Source organism: Danio rerio, chromosome 14 (genome assembly GCF_049306965.1).
Source record: "Danio rerio strain Tuebingen ecotype United States chromosome 14, GRCz12tu, whole genome shotgun sequence".
NCBI classification, from domain to species: Eukaryota; Metazoa; Chordata; class Actinopteri; order Cypriniformes; family Danionidae; genus Danio; species Danio rerio.
The window spans coordinates 2,657,501-2,675,108 of NC_133189.1; the positions used below are offsets into that span (position 1 = coordinate 2,657,501).

Sequence of the window (17,608 nt, forward strand, 5' to 3'; positions counted from 1 at the left end):
TTTTTTTTTTCAGCAGACAGTCACACTCGACTCTAAGATTAAAGCTCACATGCGTGTGCATGCAAAATTTCACACCCTCTTGCTCTCAATTTCTTTTAGCATTAAAAAGCATCCTGTCTAAATTGGAAATACGCCATATTACGGAAGTAAAATGTGTGCAAACGCCATTTTATGTTGACTGCATACACCCACGTATGTGTGTCTGCATTAGCAAAAAAGCCTAACAAATGGCCAGTGGCAGAAAATCAAACCAGGCAGGAGGTTTCTTTAGCTTTTAAAAAGGCGTGCTATCGCTCTCCATGTTCCCTCTGTAGATCTGTGTGCAGCTGGCAGTGTGTTAAGAAAGGATTAGCTTTGTGTCCTGTAAACATCAAGCGTCTCGGGTCATTCCCGAACATCTCAGTATCAACATGGAAGAACGAGGGGAAAATGCATTTAAAAAAAATGCAATAAATTTTATGAGCACTTACTGCTGTCCCTGGAAACCTTTTTGCAATACAGCCACACTGAAAAAAAATAGTCATTGGATTTACTCAATTTTTTTTTAGGGTAAGTGGTTGCAAACAATTTATATGAGCTGCATTTAAACAAACAAATAAAATTTAGCAATGCTCAACTTAATTGTTTGTTTAAATTCAACCCATATAAATAGTTTGCAACCACTTACCTTAAAAACATCGAGTAAATCCATCTTTTTTTCAGTGCATGCTACACTCAAAACACTGCTGCTTGTTTAAACTAACTGTTTAAATTGAGCTAAAACAACACAGTTTGTTTAAGTTCTTTAGAGAATTTATTTGTTTTATGTTCAGTCCACTTAAATTTGTAAACCATTAAGTTAAATTAAGCGTTTTGTGTTGGAAGAACGTGAAGGAATTGTGTTGGTCCAACTACCTGGTTAGGGGACTTGTAGTTCCCAGATTGCTTTGCGTGGGGTTGAATTAAGAGAGTGAAATGTTGACAATAAAAGCAATCTTAGGCGTTTAAAGTTAATAAAAAGACTTGTTAGAGTTTAATCTTCACCTTAGTTGGAATATTTAGAAGAGTTTCATGTAATGCTTTGAGTTTTGAGGTTACACACAATTATTATTATTTTTTTTTTACTTGTTCAAACTACTTAATTAAACTGAACTGAAACAACACAATTCTTGAGATTTCATTGGGACAACTTAATGTTGCATGTTCAATCCACATACATTTGTTAAAAGTGTTAAGTTAACTTAATCAATTTGTGTTGGAACAACTTGAATGAATTGTGTGGAACCCTTCATTTTCTACAGTGTACATAAGCACCCATGCTTTGGGTGTTGGCAGCATTGGCAAAAATGCAGTTTGTTGCTTCGCCCAGTGAGCAATAACTGTCCTAAAATTTGATCTGAGATCAGTTTCAATCAACTGTATTTGAAAAAATGCTTAAAAATGGCTCTTTTAGTTCATTTAGGATAACTTCAAATAGAACTAAGAGACTTTGAAATGTACAACACATAACAGACATACATGATATTATCAGACCTTCGAGTTTAAGTTAAATAAAAACACAAATGTATGTAAACTTTTATTTAATAAAAATCAAGTTGGACCAACTCAATTGCATTTAATTGTGTAAAAAAAAAAAAAAAAAAAAAAAAAAAAATATATATATATATATATATATATATATATATATATATATATATATATATATATATATATATATATATATATATTTTTTTTTTTTTTAGTTAGTGCTAAACAAGTTTATTTAAATTAAATTCATTCAATGATTAGTTTTTTTTTTTTTTTTTTTTTTGAGTGTAGTTTCATGACATTTAAATTACTCTTCTTTTCTAATAAACCTATTTTATCTTAAATCTTTTTTTGAGGCCATTTACTTATTTATTTAGTTGGCAAGCAATGTAATAAGTCATAATTGCAAAGTTCTTTTACTTCTAAAGCAACATTCGATTTACACAAACATACATCATATTTTTATAAATAAACTGTTTAATAATTTAGATGCTAAACATTAGTGTAAAAATGAACATAAATCAAGAAGACAATTCTATTTTAGCAATAAAAACATATTAAATGTACATTATCTTTGACATTTAAAGCACAAACACCATGAATTTGGTCATTTGCCCTAGCTACACTGAAATGGGTATTAAAAAAAGAAGTGTCTTATGCTCAACAACGCTGCTATTTAAACAGTAAACACAGAAATACTGAGAAAATATCATTGGAATAAAAATAAATCTGAATATGTTTTAAAGTCAATGACTCATTTAGTCCCTTATTTATGAGGGGTCGCCACAGTGGAAAGAACCGTTAACTATTCCAGTATATGTTTTATGTAGCGGATGCCCTTCCAGCTGCAAACCCAGTACAGGGAAACACACTCTCACATTTACACACACACACTAATACACTGCGGCCAATATAGCTTATTCAATTCACCTATAGCGAATGTGTTTGGACTGTGGGGGAAACCGGAGCACCCGAAGGAAACCCACATGTGGGGAGAACATGCAAACTCCAAACAGAAATGACCCAGCTGGGACTCGAACCAGCGACTTTCTTGCTGTGAGGCGACAGTGCTAACCACTGAACCACCACGTTTTGAAGTGTAAATTATACTCCATTTTCAGTGTCACTTGTACCTTCAGAAATCTAATATGATAATTTGCTGCTTAAGTAACGTCTGTGACACTTCTAATGATTTCAATCAACCATTAATCAGTTAAAACTGTTTTAAAATATCCCGAAAACAGAATGTTTGCAAAAAAAGAGGCAGAAAACCCATTTTAGTTGCCCTCCCCCACCTCTTTCTTTCCTGATGAATGTTTGCAGTCCAAGGTCAGGCGGTTACTGCTGCTATTACATGCTGTGTGTGTGTGTGTGTGTGTGTGGAAGCCATTTTAAAGAGCTGTGAAGTGGCAGTCAGTAAGGCGAATGCATTATTAATGAGAAACACTGGACCAAATACATGATCCTCGGCTAATGTTCTACCATCCTCCATCTCTCCATCTTCCTGTCTGCCTCTTCTCCCCTCCATTTCCACCTGCATATCAATGTCATTACTCCCTCCACTGATCATTTCTCTGTTGGACATCCAAAAAACCATGTGTTGTCTGCGATTAAAGGTTTGATGTTTGCCCTTGCAAGTGTCACTTTGGTTGGCTGTGCATTGCTAAAGTGTTCTGACCGACTTTAACACTTTAATATCCCTTGACGGAGCACCAATTTCTTGATGTCTGGGAGCTTGCAAATCTTTGTGACCCTTTGAGCTATGCTCGGAGTCTCCTGGCAGGGTCACTTAAGCCAGGCAGGTTAAAGAGAAGAGGTCAAACAAAGTATAATCCGCTGGTCCTCGAGTCTAGAGATTTGGGCACAGTGTTAAAAACCTAGTCCCGTATAAAAAGAGATGTCTAGTTGCAAAAAGAGCAACAAAGAGAACCAAAATGGTTGATGGGCAACTAGAACAGAAGCTACTCAAATGAATGTCAGTATTGGTAGCTGAAAGGAATCCATTGACAAAAGTCAATCCTGGGCTGCGTCCGAAACCGCATACTTCCATACTATATAGTACGCTAAAATCAGTATGCGAGGCGAGTAGTATGTCCGAATTCATAGAATTCGAAAATCAGTATGCGAGAAGTACCCGGATGACTTACTACTTCCGGCGAGACTCTGGAGTGCGCATCCCATGCATGCTGCGCTATCCCATGATGCCCTGCGAGCGAATTTATGAATGGGAGTGAAGCGACGCAACTGAAGCAGGTAGGTCGCATGACCATGACAAAATGGCGGATGTAGTACGTCCGAATTCCATTCATACTTTTCACATTCATACTGTATAGAACGTACTTTTCTAACGGCCGAGTAGTACGTTTACATTCAAATGCAGTACCTACTGAGTAGTAGGCAGTTTCGGACGCAGCCCTGGTGTTCTGGACAGTGCGAATCCTGTTTAAAACTGGCTCATGTTCAACTAAATATTAGAATCTATACATCAATGGCATAAGTTTCCCCCCAAAGATGCGAATTAGTAGTGATGGTTAGTTCCTGAATGATTCGTTCATTTTGAATGAATCTTTTAGGTGAGTCTTCTCAGAGATTGATTCGTTCATTAGCACACATTTGTGAAGGTGGGTTAGAAATTGCTTCCTGTCTCGAGTCTTCCATCGGGTTTGTGAAAGACTAAAGCCAATCATATGAAGTCAGAGCTGGAAAACAATTGGATCCGTTCATCTCTCCAATCTTCAGATTGAGTCGTTGATTCATCATGTGAAAGATATAATACATTAGAGAACAACGTTATAACTTGAACGGCCTCTACGCTTATGTTATTCTTTTTCTCCTTGTCCAGAGGTCTCCATAATCCTGGACCGGGCCGTATCCTGAGCAGATGCTGTGGTGGTCACGGAGAAGTGGAGAGCGGGAGACTGATTCCTGAAAGACCCCAGTGACAGAAAAGTTGACCCCGTGCATTAGCCAGCCTAAACACCCACGGGTGTCCTACTTAGACCTACAGCTTCTCCACAATGGACGTCCAGCGTTCTCCAGCCTCGGGTGCCTAGACAGCTCTGCACAAGAAGTTTGGCCAGAGGAGAAATGGTTGTGCACAACTGAGCCTCATCTCTCTTAAGGGTTTCTTTCCTTCACTTTCGTCAATTGGTGAAGTTTGTACCTCTTACCAGCTTTAAGATAGGTTTGCTCCTCATTGTTTGGACTTGCAGCAGTGAAATTTAAACCACACTGAACTAAACTAGACTGACACAGCTTACTAGAACTTCCATGTTAAGCTGCTTTGACACGATCTACATTGTAAAAGCGCTATAGAAATAAAGAATTGAAATGAGCATAAGCCAATCTAAATATGAGCAATCGAGCAAGTCACCGATGTAATCATCATATATCAACTTAAACGCAAGATGAACGCGAGAGCATCATCAATGTGAAATTAATTTTGCAGTGCTTTTTTTAGGAGCACATAAATTGCGAGACTGGAATCCAATTAAATGCATGAAAATGATTTGCGTGGCTACATTAGCTCTCATTAAACCTTGCTGTAATTAGAAGGGAATCAGTGTACCACTAATGAAGATCGGAGGTCATTCAGTCACACACACACACACACAGCCTTGACATATGTGAACAAGCTAGCCAGTCTGTTGTCTGCAATGTCCTTCGTTGCCATCATTTTGCCGACATGGCTGTAGGCAACACTTGAATCGCTGCATATGACCTACTTCTGCTTCCGTGGAAATTGTTGCTGTACAGCTGTACTGGTCAACTAGCGGCTGCTATATCTTTATTGGAGGATTGGATCGTTCAGAAGAAGTTGTAAACATGCGTTACCCATTACAGCCTAGTGGTTTATGTCTGTGTCAGCGTCAGAAGTTAAGAGAGGTAAAGATATTAGTCTTATAATAATATTTTATTTCAAAATAATCAGATTTTTTCTTAACTCTCTTAAAATGACATTGAGATTTTATAACATGTTGGATTTCTTTTGCTAGATTCAGTCTTAGTTTGTGTACCTAATATATTATTAGCCTGATATTGACAATTACAAAACAAGATAAAAGTACATTAAATGTAATGATTTAACAGACACGTTAGACTTTGTTTAACAAAACCTTATAAAATTAAAACACCATGACAGAGTCTAGAGTATAATTTAAGTACTGTAGTGGATATTTTTTTATGTTTGCCACTTACTAATGTATAATTCATATATTTAAATCTTAATTTGTTGTCAAATATAATACATGATTTCTTTATACACAGCCTGACAAAGATCTTGTCGATGATCTCTAATATCTTGACTTCTAGTTGATCATTTGGAAAAGTGGCAGAAGGTGGATATTTCTGATGGATCATCTGTTGATCTGCATCCCAATCATCACAAATACTGCAGAAGACCTACTGGAACCCGCATGGAGCTAAGATTCTCACAGAAATCAGTCAAGTTTGGTGAAGGAAAAGTCATGGTTTGGGGTTACATTCAGTATGGAGAGATCTGTAACATCAACAGCCTGAGATATCAAGACATTTGTGCTGCACATTACATTACAAACCACAGGAGAGGGCTAGTTCTCCAGCAGGATAGCGCTCCTTCTCATACTTCAGCCTCCACATCAAAGATCCTGAAAGCAAAGAAGGTCAAGCTGCTCCAGGACTGGCCAGCCCAGTCACCAGACATGAACATTATTGAGCATGTCTGGGGTAAGATGAAGGAGGCATTGAAGATGAACACAAAGATGAACTCTGGGAGTCCTGCAAGAAGGCTTCCTTTGCCATTCCAGATGGCTTTATTAATCAATGATTTGAGTCATGTCAGAGATGTATGGATGCAGTCGTCCAAGCTCATGATGGAGTCAGACACAATATTCATTCTGTCTCCACTGCAGCAGGACTTTATATTCTATACTGGACATTATTTCTGTATGACAAGACTTTTGTCTAAACAAAGTCAGACCTTAATGTCCTTATGATATCATTAAAAATTAAGACATGATTAGATTTTATTTTGGTGAAATCAGTGTTATCTAGAGGCCTTCACCTTTCTCTTCTCATACCAAATGATCAACTAGAAGTCAAGCTATTATTTGTTGTTCTTAAAACTTGGATAGACGACAAGACTTTTGTCAGGTAGTGTAAATGTACATTTTCCACTCTCTAATACTCTCTTACTTAAATAAACAAATAATTAGCATTTTTTTACTTGCTTTAAAATAGATCAAAGTCTTACCTTTGCATTCCTGCTCTGAGGGACGCCGAATATCTCCAGTCTGAACTGGGAACTTTAGGCTGAGAAAAAAAACAAAGAGAGAAAGAGATAACATTAAGCACGGAGACAGATCAAAAACCCAATATCGTCTCATTAATTAATCATGTGCTTCAGCCATGTGCACACACGCATATGGCTTTGGAGAAAGTGCTCAAGGTCAAGATTTCATTCGTGCCTGTCAGAATCACAAGCATTCATGTTCATTTCAGTTCCTCATCACCTAAAGCATCAGATCCAGCCAGACCAACTATTCAAACAAGCAGGCACAGAGACAAATCAAGGTCATAAAACCATGGAGGAGCACTAGCAGAGGAGTGAGATCGATCTGACTGAGTTTCCTCAGGGAGAGAGAGAAACTGAGGCATATGTGCAGATAAAATGCACACGGTGTGTTAGTGAATTATACAGTGTGCAATTACTATTTAACTCTGAAATAAGATTATTAAAATTACTTTTCACTTTGAATGGAGCACTGGGAGAAAATGGAGCATTAAATTAAATGCATAAAATAAATATAAGGGGAGAGTATTTCTCAAAGCAACAACCTATTCACTTGGAATAGAAGTAAATATCACACATATTTTGTTATGCAAAATTATATATATATATATATATATATATTACAAATACATGTTTTTACATTTGATTTTAGAGTAAATTATACCGTAAATTTGTTCATTCATTAATTTTTCTTTGCCTTAGTCCCTTATTTATCAGGGGTCGCCACAGCGGAATGAACCGACAACTATTCCAGCATACATTTTACACAGTGAACGCCCTTTTATCTGCAACCCAGTACTGAAATACACTCGCACACACCTATAGTGCATGTGTTTGGACTGAGGGGTGAAACCAGAGCACCTGGAGGAAACCCACACCAACAGAACATGGAAACTCCACACAGAAATGCCAACTGGCTCAGCCAGGACTTGAACCAGCAACTTTCTTGTTGTGAGGCGACAGTGCTAACCACTGAGCTATCATGCCATCATGCTGCAAACTTCCTTTAATAAAATGAGCATTTTGTAAAAAAAAGTCTGGGTTATTTAAACCTAACACTGGGTCAAATATGTACAAACACAACAGTTGATTTTAAAAATGTTACGCAAATGTCATGGTGGCGCAGTGGGTAGCACGATCACCTCACAGCATGAATGTCGCTGTTAAAGCTCCGACTGGGTCAGTTAGCATTTCAGTATGGAGTTTGCACGTTCTCCCCGTGTTCGCATGGGTTTCCTTCGGTTTCCCCAACAAGTCCAAAGACATGCGGTATAGGTAAATTCAACAAGTTAAATTAGCCACAGTGTATGTGTGTGAATGCAAGAGTGTATGGGTGTTTCCCATTGTTGGGTTGCAGCTGAAAGGGCATCCACAGATTATTAGACTAAGCCAAAAAGAAAATGAATGAATGAATGAATGACCCAAAACTGGGTTAACAGAGACCAGCTTGTTTAGAGTGTAAGCTTTGCACAGCCACATAAAAACGCATGCATATTATCTGTGCTTTAAACCAATCTATTTGCCAACCATTTTCTCTCACACACACACACACAACCACACCAAAACATCTCCTGGTGGACATCCGTCATTGTGAAATCCAATTCGAAATGTAATCAGCAAGGCCTGCTTTTTCTCCAGCACAACACGCAATCACACACATCCATCATACGAGCCAGCAAAACAACAATAAAGCTGCCACCGGTCCTGCAGGAAGCATCATAAACTAACCCTAATCTCCAAACTGCAAAACTGCACAAACTATCATATAAAACACGTTCCCAAATAAACACTGCGAATCCCCTGTACACGTTTGGACCAGTTGCAATGACCAAATTTTAACCTCTAATACGTATACTGTAAAACATAATATGAACATTTAGTCCTGACAGCATATGTGTTAGGTCACTGTAACTTATTAAACTAAGTAAATCATGTTATAAGTTAGTTTTATAAAATATGCAAGCTGTTTTGGGTCAGTTTAACGTACGGTGCATCAGGAGAGTATTCATAGATCTTCACTTTTTCCACATTTGTTTATGTTACGGCCTTATTCCAAAATGGATTAAGTTCATTGATTTCCTCAACATTCTGTGCACAACACCTCATAATGACATTGTGAGAAAAGAGTTTTTGAAATTGTTGTAAATTTATTAAAAATTAAAAAGCTGTAAAATCTCATCTACATCAGTATTCGCAGGCTTTGGCGTGAAGATTTAAGCTGAGCTCAGGTACGTTCTGTTTGCACTGATCATTCTTGAGATGTTTCAGCAGCTTCATTGGAGTTCACCTGTGGCCATTTCAGAAGAGAAGAGAAGAATCTTACAGAAGGACAACCATCTATGCAGCAATCCACCAATCAGGCCTGTATGTTAGAGTGGCCAGACGGAAGACACTCCCTGCCTGGAGTTTGCCAAAAGGCATCTAAAGGACTCTCAGACCATAAGAAACTAAATCCTCTGGTCTGATGAGACATTGAACTCTTTGGAGTGAACGTCAACTGTTACGTTTCGAGAAAATCAGCCGCCGCTCATCACCATGCTAGCAGCATCCCTACAGTGAAGCATGGTGGTGTTGGCATCATGCTGTGGGGATGTTCTTCAGCAACAGGAACTGGAAGACTAGTCAGGATAGAGGGAAAGATAAATGCAGCAATGTACAGAGACATCCTGAGTGAAGACCTGCTTCAGAGTGCTCTCGACCTAAGACTAGACTTCCAGCAGGACAATGGCCCAAAGCACACCACCAAAATATCAATGGAGTGGCTTCACAATGATTCAGTGAATGTCCTTGAGTGGCCCAGCCAGAACCCAGACCTTAATCCTATTGAACATCTCTGGAGAGATCTGAAAATGGCTGCACACTGCCGCTTCCCATCCAACCTAATAACACTTAAGAGGTGCTGCAAAGAGGAATGGGCAAAAATTCCCAAAGACAGGTGTGCCAAGATTATGGCATCATATTCAAAAAGACTTGAGGCTGTAATCGCTGCCAAAGGTGCATCAACAGAGTATTGAGCAAAGGCTGTGAATACTGATGCACATGTGATTTTACAGCTTTTTTATTTCTAAAAAAATTTGCTACAGTTTTAAAAAGTCTTTCTTCACATTGTCATTATGGGGTATTGTGTGTAGAATGTTGAGGAAATCCATTAATTTAATACATTTTGCAATAAGGCTGTAACATTAAACATTTTTTTGGAAAAAGTGAAGCGCTATCAATACTTTCCAGATGCACTGTATATAAGTTCAATTGACTAATAAATAAAAAACATTGGCTTGTAAATAAATAAATAAAATAACAACAAAATAATAAACCCAGATGATCCAAAAAGAATGTAAACCTTTGATATGCCGATTGTTTACAGCGTTCCCAAGCGTAATGTGCAATGAGTCGTTCTGTTCAAGAAAGCATCCATGAGGAGGAAGATTGCAAAAGATTTTGGATGACTAATACAAGAGTTCAATCATTTGCAGAAATTACAGACCATCAGCTTTAGCAAATTTAAGAGGTTTATAGTAAACAGAGAGGAATGCTGAGCGAAGAAACTGAAGATCGGTTTTGTTATTCATCTCACAGGTCTTTAATTTATCACTGTGTGTGTGAAGAAAAGCAGATAATGAGTGCAGTCTGATCTCGTCTCAGCAGCTCTTACTCTCTTTTTCTCGCTTTCTCTCTCTCAGTTCTCTTCTAAGTGGACACACCTCGCCTAGATACAGCATTCGCACCTCTGCACCAACCAATCACAATCCTGCTATCCCTTTCTTTCCAAACCGCACCGCCCAATCAGCTGCGAGCTCGGCTCCAGTAGCACTTAATCACACACAGGGAGAACAAACATGACTGACATTTAATGAGAACGGCTGAAATGGGCCAGTAATTACTTCACAAATAAGAGGCGCTCACAACAGAGAAACACTTTAGGCGGACGGTAATGCCTGAAACACTCACAACCCGAGCAAAAAATAAATAAATAAACACATTTAGTTGGCAATGAAGATCTCTGGCAAACTCATGCAAATAAGGATAGACTTGCTTGGTATAAGCTGATAGTCACAGTAAAGCTTGACACACAGACAAAGTGCTGAAAAAATCTATAAATATATCCATCCATCCATCCATCCATCCATCCATCCATCCACCCATCTATCCATCCATCCATCCATCCATCCATATATCCATCCATATATCCATCCATCCATCCATCCATCCATCCATCTATCTATCTATCTATCTATCTATCTATCTATCTATCTATCTATCTATCTATCTATCTATCTATCTATCTATCTATCTATCTATCTATCTATCTATCTATCTATCTATCTATCTATCTATCTATCTATCTATATATCTGTCTATCTGTCCGTCTATCTATCTATCTATCTATCTATCTATCTATCTATCTATCTATCTATCTATCTATCTATCTATCTATCTATCTATCTATCTATCTATCTATCTATCTATCTATCTATCTATCTAATTTGTCCATCCGTCCGTCCGTCCGTCCGTCCGTCCGTCCGTCTGTCTGTCTGTCTATCTATCTATCTATCTATCTATCTATCTATCTATCTATCTATCTATCTATCTATCTATCTATCTATCTATCTATCTATCTATCTATCTATCTATCCATCCATCCATCTATTCCTCTAGACCAATCATGTTAAGCTGTGTTGTCAGATCTAAGGCCTATCAATTTGTTTTGATGGACGATGTCCAAAGTGAAGCTGTGTAACTAAACGAAAGAGTCCGGAGAGTCTCTCTAGAGGGATTTAAGTGTGGGTACAGAGAAACTGGAGTGTTGTTTGAGCTTCACACCTCTAAATATAAACACACCCAGCTGTCCTGAAAGAGCGCACTGCAGAACAGGCTGGCGAGAGAGAGAGAGAATGCGAGGAGGAAAAGAGAGCGCTTCTATCTACAGCGAATTCATTCGACGGATGAAATGCAATTTGATGACAGCTGTAAGCAAGTGGAAAAGAATATGATACTGTAAATCATCCAAAAGTGCTATCGCTAACATGTGCATTTTTGCAGTGCACCCTGAAGACCGCTGCTGTGAATTAATGAGCCACAAAAAAGGATAAAATGAAAAAAAGGAAATAAGTACAACAGGAGGCATCCATTACAGAGTCCTGATATACAGTACACTAAGCAGGACACCTGAGCTTAACAGTGCTGATAACAGGCCTGTAGCTGTACCGCACACAGTAAACAATGCAAGTTTAGTACACATTAAATCCAACTTGTAATTTGCTTTGTCTTTGCAATTTATATACTACCAATGTCTGAATGAACATAGTTATTATGCCAATTCTTTTGTAATATATTCTCAGTCCATCAAAACCATATGGCAGCTTGAAAAATGAGATTTGACATCTGCACTAGAGGGAAGAATATCTATAAATTGTAGGATTAACTTGACTTGTAATCAAATTTGGATCTTCTGTAAATGTATTGTAGACAAAAAAAAATGTAAAATCAAAACTTTTATTGTGTTTGCTGCCCTTTTGATGCTTGCAATTGTAATGCTCAGCATACATAAATACACCCCGCACAAATCTATATAATCAAATCCATATTTTAATAGGAAGCTATACAATATTATGCTCGTGCAATGCATATGCATTAGATTAGTCAGTACTGAAGCCAAATCTGAAGCTTATCTAACAAAATAACTTAGGATAACGCTCCAAAAACTAGTACACCCAAATTTAGTTAGAGAAAAATATTGAATACAAATTTAAAAAGGAGGAAAAATCAAAAGAAGCAAAATAAATGAAAAATTAAGTTGTAAATTTGTAGGTTGTAATTTATTTTTCCAATATTTTGCTTGGATTTAATTGTTTTATATTTAAGTTTTTTTAATATTTTGCTGACTAAAATACTATTTTGTTCAATGCATCTATTTGATTAATATGTTTTTTTTTCAAATGCACCAAAATACATTGCCTATATTCACTGAGAAATGGATAAAAATGTTCATTTTCAAAATTGGGTGTACTCAATTATGCTGAGCACTATATATATATAAATGAGCATTTTTATTAGGCACATGTGTGTAGGTTCAATAATTTCAATTTATGGCATAAAGAATACACTCTTGGTCTTTAAAATGAAATAACTCAACATAAACATAGGAGTCTGAGAAAAATGCTCATTTTTTATGAAAAGTTCAGACGGCACTTAGAGGTTTTTGCATCTGGACTCTTCGTTTACAGACACACACACAGACACACAGACACACAGACACAGACACACACACACACACACACACACACACACACACACACACACACACACACACACACACACACACACATATATATATATATATATATATATATATATATATATATATATATATAAATATATATATATATATATATATATATATATATATATATATATATATATATATATATATATACAAACAGTAAAACCCAAAATTATTTGTACCCAAGGCAAATTCTGACTTAAGTTTTTGTTCAAATGTAATTAAAAGCAGAGACATATTTTGTTTCCACAATGATGCCTCTTGAACTTCATCTTACCATCCTTTGGGAGAAGCCTGTGTCATTTCCGGTCCAAAAAAAAAAAAAAAACATAGCTGAAAATTCATTCATCTTCTTGTCGGCTTAGTCCCTTTATTAATCTGGGGTTGCCACAGCGGAATGAACCGCCAACTTATCCAGCAAGTTTTTACACAGCGGATGCCCTTCCAGCTGCAACCCATCTCTGGGAAACATCCACACACACACATTCATACACTAAGGACAATTTAGCCTACCCAATTCACCTGTACCACATGTCTTTGGACTGTGGGGGAAACCGGAGCACCTGGAGGAAACCCAGCAGAACGCAGGGAGAACATGCAAACTCCACACAGAAACACCAACTGAGCCGATAATCAAACCAGCGACCCAGCGACCTTCTTGCTGTGAGGCGAACGTGCTACCCACTGCGCCACTGCCTCGCCATAGCTGAAAAGTATCTTTTAAATTTGCCAAGGGTGAATTTTGGGCTTGACTATATAAACCAGGGGTGTCCAAGCTTGGTTTTGAAGGGCTGGTGTTGTCCTGGAGAGTTTAGCTCCAACCCTAATCAAACCAAAACCAGCTAATCAAACTCTTACAAGAAATATTAGAAACTTCCAAGCAAATTAGAGCTAAGCTCAGCAGGACACCGGCTATCCAGGACTGAGTTTGGACTCCCCTGATATAAACATCTGCTTCAATTGTATGAAAAAATCACGGTTTTATGCTTGATGGTTTATTTTGCATCCCCATATCTGAGAGTGCAAAGATGGGGGATAGATGGATGAGTCACTTGATGGATGCTGAGAGAGTGTGGGCACTGCACACACCTGTATTGCCGTAGCGTCGGGCATGCTCAGTCTGCGCACAAACTGTCCGCTTTGTCCAGTGAAGAAGCGATCTGCCCCCGAACCCCAAGTTCCGCTCAACGGCCGGCCCGTATTGTAGAACATAAAAGTGTCACTTCCTGAGGTGGCGGTCAGGCAGGTCTTATAGCAGTATGTTTTGGTCAGAGAGCCATTTCCTCGGACCTCAATGTAGTGTGGCTCCACTTTCAGGTCTCTGCGCATTACTGCGGCTTGTTGATGGACAGTGACCCCGCCAGCCGCACCCCCACCTGTAGCTCCACCGCCTCCTCCACCACCTCCTCCATCTTTAGGTGCCTTTTTCATAGTTGTTGTCTTTTTCTTTTTAGAGCCACAGCAAGGAGAGCAGGAGCAAGCATCTGGCTGGCTGCAGTAGGCATGGCATCGAACGATGGCAAGGACGAAGACTGTGAGCAAGAAAACAAAGGTGGTGGCACTGAGCGCGATAAGAAGATAGAGGGTTACTTCTGAGAACATCATTGTGCCGTGCGGCCTGATGATGCGCTTGGGGTCTGGAGCCACCTTCGGTGGCAGCTCCATAACTGCAACGTTGATCGTTGTAGATGCAGAGCGAGCAGGTGAACCATGATCACGTACGTGCACCGTTAGGCTGAACACCGTCGAATTGTCTTCGATTACTCGTCTCGTAGTGCGGATCTCACCTGTGTGCTCGTGTATTTTAAACAAGTCCAGTTCTGGCGCATGATGGAGGTTGTAAAGCAACCAGGCATTTTCTCCAGCGTCCAAGTCCCATGCCAGAGCACGTGAAACAAGGACCCCTGCTTCCGAATGACGCAAAATAGTCTCTGTGGAGTGGGAGCCGTTTACTACTGCGCGAGCAAACTTTGGGCTGTGGTCGTTGGAGTCCATGATGTAGATGTAGACAGTTGCGACCCTGCTCAACGGTGGCACACCGTTATCTTGTGCTTTCACTTGAAAATGAAACTCACGCAGCTTCTCGAAGTCAAACGATCGGAGTGCGTACACCTCTCCGGTGGCAGGTTTGACCGAAATATAAGATCCCACGGAAACTCCATGGTTGTTGTCGGTGAGGATGGTGTATGTGATGCGTGCGTTCTCACCGGCATCAGGGTCGGTTGCTTTGATGACACACAGAGGTGCACTGGGTGCATTGTTTTCTGAGACGTAAACAGTGTATGAAGTCTGTTTAAAGCGTGGCGGGTTGTCATTTATGTCTGCCACTTCCACTCGCACTGTCATCGAGGATGAAAGGGGTGGCGTCCCACCATCTGTAGCCGTAACCGTAACATTATACGACGATATAGTCTCTCGATCCAGCAGGGCAGAGGTAACAATGGTGTAATGATTTCGGAATGACTTGATTTTAAAGGGAAGGTCGGGTGGGATGATGTCCAAGCTGACCTGTTTGTTTTGTCCAGAGTCTTTGTCATTGATGCTGATTAGAGCCACCACGGTGTCTGCCCGAGCGTCCTCTCGAACAGGGCTGGATAGAGAGGACAGCACAATCTCAGGAGGGTTATCGTTCACATCCAGCACCTCCACCACCACTTTACAGTGCACAGCTACAGCTCCTTGGCCTCGGTCTGCAGCCTGGATGTACATCTCATAGCTGTTGGTTTCTTCATAGTCCACATTGCTCTTAACTCTGATTTCCCCACTGTCTGCGTCAACAGAAAACATCTGCCTCACTTTATCTGGCGTGTAGGAGCTGAATGAGTAGTACACCTCCCCATTGGAGCCCTCGTCTCTATCTGTGGCGTTTAATTTAATTACCAGCGCGCCGACGGGAGAGTTTTCCCGCAGTTTTACTTTGTAGACTGAGCTGTCGAACACGGGCACGTTGTCATTGGTATCCAAAACGCGCACGTTGATTCTGGCTGTGCCAGAGCGCGGAGGAGATCCGCCGTCAGTAGCAGTGATTAGAAACTGGTGCGACTGTAAAAGCTCGCGGTCGAACGGTTTTTTCAGCACGAGCTCGACCTGCTTCCCGTCCGCAGGTGGTTTGGTTGAATCGAGCGCCAGGTGTTCGTTTGGGGTGAGGCGATAATGGCGCACAGAATTTGAGGCGTCGTCAGAATCCTGCGCGCCCTCAATGGAGAACCGCGCGCCTGGCTGCGCGCCCTCGGAGATCTCCAGCTGGTACTCATCTCGGGGGAAAAGTGGCGAGTTGTCATTTGCGTCCAGAATCTCAACATCCACGCTGTGCTGTTCAAACGGGCTTTCCAACACCACGTCCAGACTAAGCGTGCAGGTGCCGCTGAATTCACAGAGCGTCTCGCGGTCAATCCGGTCGCTTATAACAAGCTTACCAGTTTTGTGGTTGATGTTGAAGTATCGCCTCGCAGTGTCAGAGCTGATTCTGATCCGACGCGCGGACAGCTTTCTGAGCTCCAGCCCGAGATCTCGAACGAGATCGCCAACGACGGTGCCGCTCTCCAGCTCCTCCTGAACGCTGTAGCGAATTTGTGCATTTGTAAGGACACTTAGTAAAACAACGAGGAAACAAAAACAAAGAGGCACATTCTCCTTTATGCAGCTACATCGCCCTGCAACAGCCATCGCAAGCTGGCAACATCCACAGACGGATTAAAAAGCTCACCGCGCAACAGCTCCAAAAACGCGCAGACTATGTGCAGGATGACCAAAGTCTCCGCGGCGCGGCTTTCTCAAACAGACATTTCCCTGCTTCATCCATGGTCTCTCTTTTGTTAGCGCCCCAGCTCTTTTTCTTCTCACCGCGAAGCTGACTCTTGTTTCCCCTCACAAGGGTGCTGCCTATCGCTCCCTCTCTTTCTCTCCTGTCCCCCTCCCTCACCCTGTGCTGTGCAGGCGGGGGATGGGAGCAGCGCGCACTAACCAGCGCAGCTCACTGCATTTCAGCACCTCCGAACAAAAACATCGAGCCTATTTACAAGCAGACGTGAAGAATTCAAAATCACGGCATGCTGAAAGCATGTCCGTCTTCTTATTTATTTTCCAGCATTCGTCATGTTTATATTTTCAGAATATTTTCACTAATATCGATTGAAAACACGGTTGCATTCAATCACGCACAGCGCCACCGCCCTTTTTTTCCCTCATTGTCTCCACTTCCCAGCGCACAGCTGAGGTGACAATATGGAATTATACACAGACATTTATAGAAATCACATATCACAAAAATAAATGCATTTTTTAATGTTTTAATAATAATTAAAATATGAAATGATCATTTATTGCATTCTATTTCCCCCCTCATCTCCTTCACTTCTCTGCGTCTATGCATTGGATTCTGCTGACAGCTCTTATAGCACTCACTCGCTGGCCACTCATTCGCTCTTACTGTCCCCAAAACTGACAGATTATACTGTCATCGACTACAAATGGAGAATCTGACTGCTGTGCCTCCCCCCACACACATCCACTCTCTCTCTCTCCTCTCTTTTGCTTTTATCATGGGGCTCATT

The 17,608-nt window shown here is 40.2% G+C and overlaps 11 protein-coding genes across 11 annotated transcripts in view; all 11 read right to left on the reverse strand.

Moving 5' to 3' along the window:
• Positions 1–16,721, reverse strand: part of pcdh2ac (protocadherin 2 alpha c) — a 40,436-nt gene extending 23,715 nt beyond the window's left edge. The window contains 2 exon segments of the mRNA NM_001007762.2: positions 6,737–6,795; positions 14,136–16,721. Of these exon segments, the coding sequence (NP_001007763.2) occupies positions 6,737–6,795; positions 14,136–16,721 (2,645 nt within the window).
• pcdh2aa1 (protocadherin 2 alpha a 1) overlaps positions 1–17,608 on the reverse strand; it is a 202,037-nt gene that overhangs the window by 23,715 nt on the left and 160,714 nt on the right. The window contains 1 exon segment of the mRNA NM_001009585.2: positions 6,737–6,795. Coding sequence (NP_001009585.2) covers positions 6,737–6,795 — 59 coding nt within the window.
• Positions 1–17,608, reverse strand: part of pcdh2aa3 (protocadherin 2 alpha a 3) — a 192,430-nt gene that overhangs the window by 23,715 nt on the left and 151,107 nt on the right. The window contains 1 exon segment of the mRNA NM_001009587.2: positions 6,737–6,795. Within this exon segment, the coding sequence (NP_001009587.2) occupies positions 6,737–6,795 (59 nt within the window).
• pcdh2aa15 (protocadherin 2 alpha a 15) overlaps positions 1–17,608 on the reverse strand; it is a 147,926-nt gene that overhangs the window by 23,715 nt on the left and 106,603 nt on the right. The window contains 1 exon segment of the mRNA NM_001009586.2: positions 6,737–6,795. Coding sequence (NP_001009586.2) covers positions 6,737–6,795 — 59 coding nt within the window.
• The window catches only part of pcdh2ab2 (protocadherin 2 alpha b2), an 89,903-nt gene that overhangs the window by 23,715 nt on the left and 48,580 nt on the right, over positions 1–17,608 (reverse strand). Inside the window, 1 exon segment of the mRNA NM_001009592.2 lies at positions 6,737–6,795. Coding sequence (NP_001009592.2) covers positions 6,737–6,795 — 59 coding nt within the window.
• Positions 1–17,608, reverse strand: part of pcdh2ab3 (protocadherin 2 alpha b 3) — an 86,119-nt gene that overhangs the window by 23,715 nt on the left and 44,796 nt on the right. Inside the window, 1 exon segment of the mRNA NM_001008484.1 lies at positions 6,737–6,795. Coding sequence (NP_001008484.1) covers positions 6,737–6,795 — 59 coding nt within the window.
• Positions 1–17,608, reverse strand: part of pcdh2ab5 (protocadherin 2 alpha b 5) — an 82,323-nt gene that overhangs the window by 23,715 nt on the left and 41,000 nt on the right. Inside the window, 1 exon segment of the mRNA NM_001008483.2 lies at positions 6,737–6,795. Coding sequence (NP_001008483.2) covers positions 6,737–6,795 — 59 coding nt within the window.
• pcdh2ab7 (protocadherin 2 alpha b 7) overlaps positions 1–17,608 on the reverse strand; it is a 75,703-nt gene that overhangs the window by 23,715 nt on the left and 34,380 nt on the right. Inside the window, 1 exon segment of the mRNA NM_001009594.1 lies at positions 6,737–6,795. Coding sequence (NP_001009594.1) covers positions 6,737–6,795 — 59 coding nt within the window.
• Positions 1–17,608, reverse strand: part of pcdh2ab9 (protocadherin 2 alpha b 9) — a 72,455-nt gene that overhangs the window by 23,715 nt on the left and 31,132 nt on the right. The window contains 1 exon segment of the mRNA NM_001009596.2: positions 6,737–6,795. Within this exon segment, the coding sequence (NP_001009596.2) occupies positions 6,737–6,795 (59 nt within the window).
• Positions 1–17,608, reverse strand: part of pcdh2ab10 (protocadherin 2 alpha b 10) — a 69,375-nt gene that overhangs the window by 23,715 nt on the left and 28,052 nt on the right. The window contains 1 exon segment of the mRNA NM_001009589.2: positions 6,737–6,795. Within this exon segment, the coding sequence (NP_001009589.2) occupies positions 6,737–6,795 (59 nt within the window).
• pcdh2ab12 (protocadherin 2 alpha b 12) overlaps positions 1–17,608 on the reverse strand; it is a 66,588-nt gene that overhangs the window by 23,715 nt on the left and 25,265 nt on the right. The window contains 1 exon segment of the mRNA NM_001009591.2: positions 6,737–6,795. Within this exon segment, the coding sequence (NP_001009591.2) occupies positions 6,737–6,795 (59 nt within the window).